The sequence below is a fragment of the Dipodomys ordii genome, unplaced genomic scaffold (genome assembly GCF_000151885.1).
Source record: "Dipodomys ordii isolate 6190 unplaced genomic scaffold, Dord_2.0 Scaffold58, whole genome shotgun sequence".
Taxonomy (NCBI): domain Eukaryota; kingdom Metazoa; phylum Chordata; class Mammalia; order Rodentia; family Heteromyidae; genus Dipodomys; species Dipodomys ordii.
In genome coordinates this window covers 356637-358019 of record NW_012267274.1, presented here as the reverse complement: position 1 = coordinate 358019, position 1383 = coordinate 356637, and the positions used below count along the sequence as shown (strand labels likewise).

Below are 1383 nucleotides of genomic sequence, written 5' to 3'. Positions count from 1 at the left end.
CTAGACTGGAAACTGAGCTTTGAACTGCAATCCTCAGATCTCAGCCTCCTGGGTCACCAGGAATACAGGTGTGAGCCACCTTGCTGTGAATGTTTCATCTGAAGACAAAACAAACACAAAGTCTGATCCGGGACAGTATTTGAATCTTCATCCTACATAATCATACACACGTATATACTTAGAACCTGTGAATTAAAGATGTATTTTTCTGTGCTGTATAATGAACCTCCATGCACTGTCTCCAATTGTGTTTCTGTGTGGGATTTGGCATCCATCAGGGAGATCCTCTGTGGTCTCAGGCTGCTGCAGTCAGCTTGTGGCAGGGCTGGTGTCCATTAGGCAGGTCCTGTGTGGGTCTGGACTGCAGTCAGTGTGGGGCAGAGCTGGTTAACTCACCTGGGCTTGTGGAGTGCAGGCTCTGCCTTCAGGCCACTCCAGGCTGTTTCCTGTAGCAGTGTATCTGTGGCCTGTCTCTGCGTGTTCTGTATTGTGTGTGCTCTGTTACACTCATTCTTCTGGAACATTCTAACTGATTCTGTTAGAGTGATGTTATTAGCAACTTGTGCAGAGGGCTTTTGTTGTTTAGGATTTTTCTTTTTTAAGAATTGACCTCTGGAAACAATCCTATTTTAAATATGTTTTGAGAAGAATTTTATGGTGGTTGGAGAAAGCAAAGGCATGTGCTTTTTACCACGTAGCAACAGACACATGCAGGACTGCACCAGCCATGGGCTGAGCCTGAAGTCCTTAGAGGTGGTTTTGCTGTTTCTTTTTGATAAATAGTTAAATAAATAGATAAAAATAACTCTGTTAGCCAAGTATGGGTTGTGATTGTGAGCAGGTGTGACCAGAGCTGCCTGGGAAAAGGCTAGTCACCAGAAACCCAGGTGTAGGCAAGGCAGCATGGCATGGCAGTATAGACATGGCGGTGTAGACATGGCAATGTGGACACGGCAGCGTGGACATGGCAGTGTGAACATGGTGGTGTGGACGTGGCGGTGTGGACGTGGCGGTGTGGATGTGGCGGTGTGGACATGGTAGTGTGGATGTGGCTGTGTGGACATGGTAGTGTGGATGTGATGGTGTAGACAGCGGTGTGGATGTGGCTGTGTGGGCATGGTAGTGTGGATGTGATGGTGTGGTTGTGGCAGTGTGGATGTGGCCGTGTGGACATGGTGGTGTGGATGTAGTGGTGTGGACATGGTGATGTGGCTGTGGCGGTGTGGACAGGGTGGTGTGGAGGTGATGGTGTGGACGTGGCAGTGTGGACATGGTGGTGTGGATGTGATGGTGTGGAAATGGTGGTGTAGACGTGGCGCTGTGGATGTGGTGGTGTGAATGTGGTTCTGTGGATGTGGCTGTGTGGGCATTGTAGTGTGGATG

General features: G+C 49.0%; 1 protein-coding gene across 1 annotated transcript in view; it reads right to left on the bottom strand.

Moving 5' to 3' along the window:
* Positions 1 to 868: 868 nt before the first annotated feature.
* Positions 869 to 1383, bottom strand: part of LOC105989699 (histidine-rich glycoprotein-like) — a 1548-nt gene continuing 1033 nt past the window's right edge. Inside the window, exon 2 of the mRNA XM_013021872.1 lies at positions 869 to 1318. Within this exon, the coding sequence (XP_012877326.1) occupies positions 869 to 1318 (450 nt within the window). The remainder of the gene's footprint in view (positions 1319 to 1383) is intronic.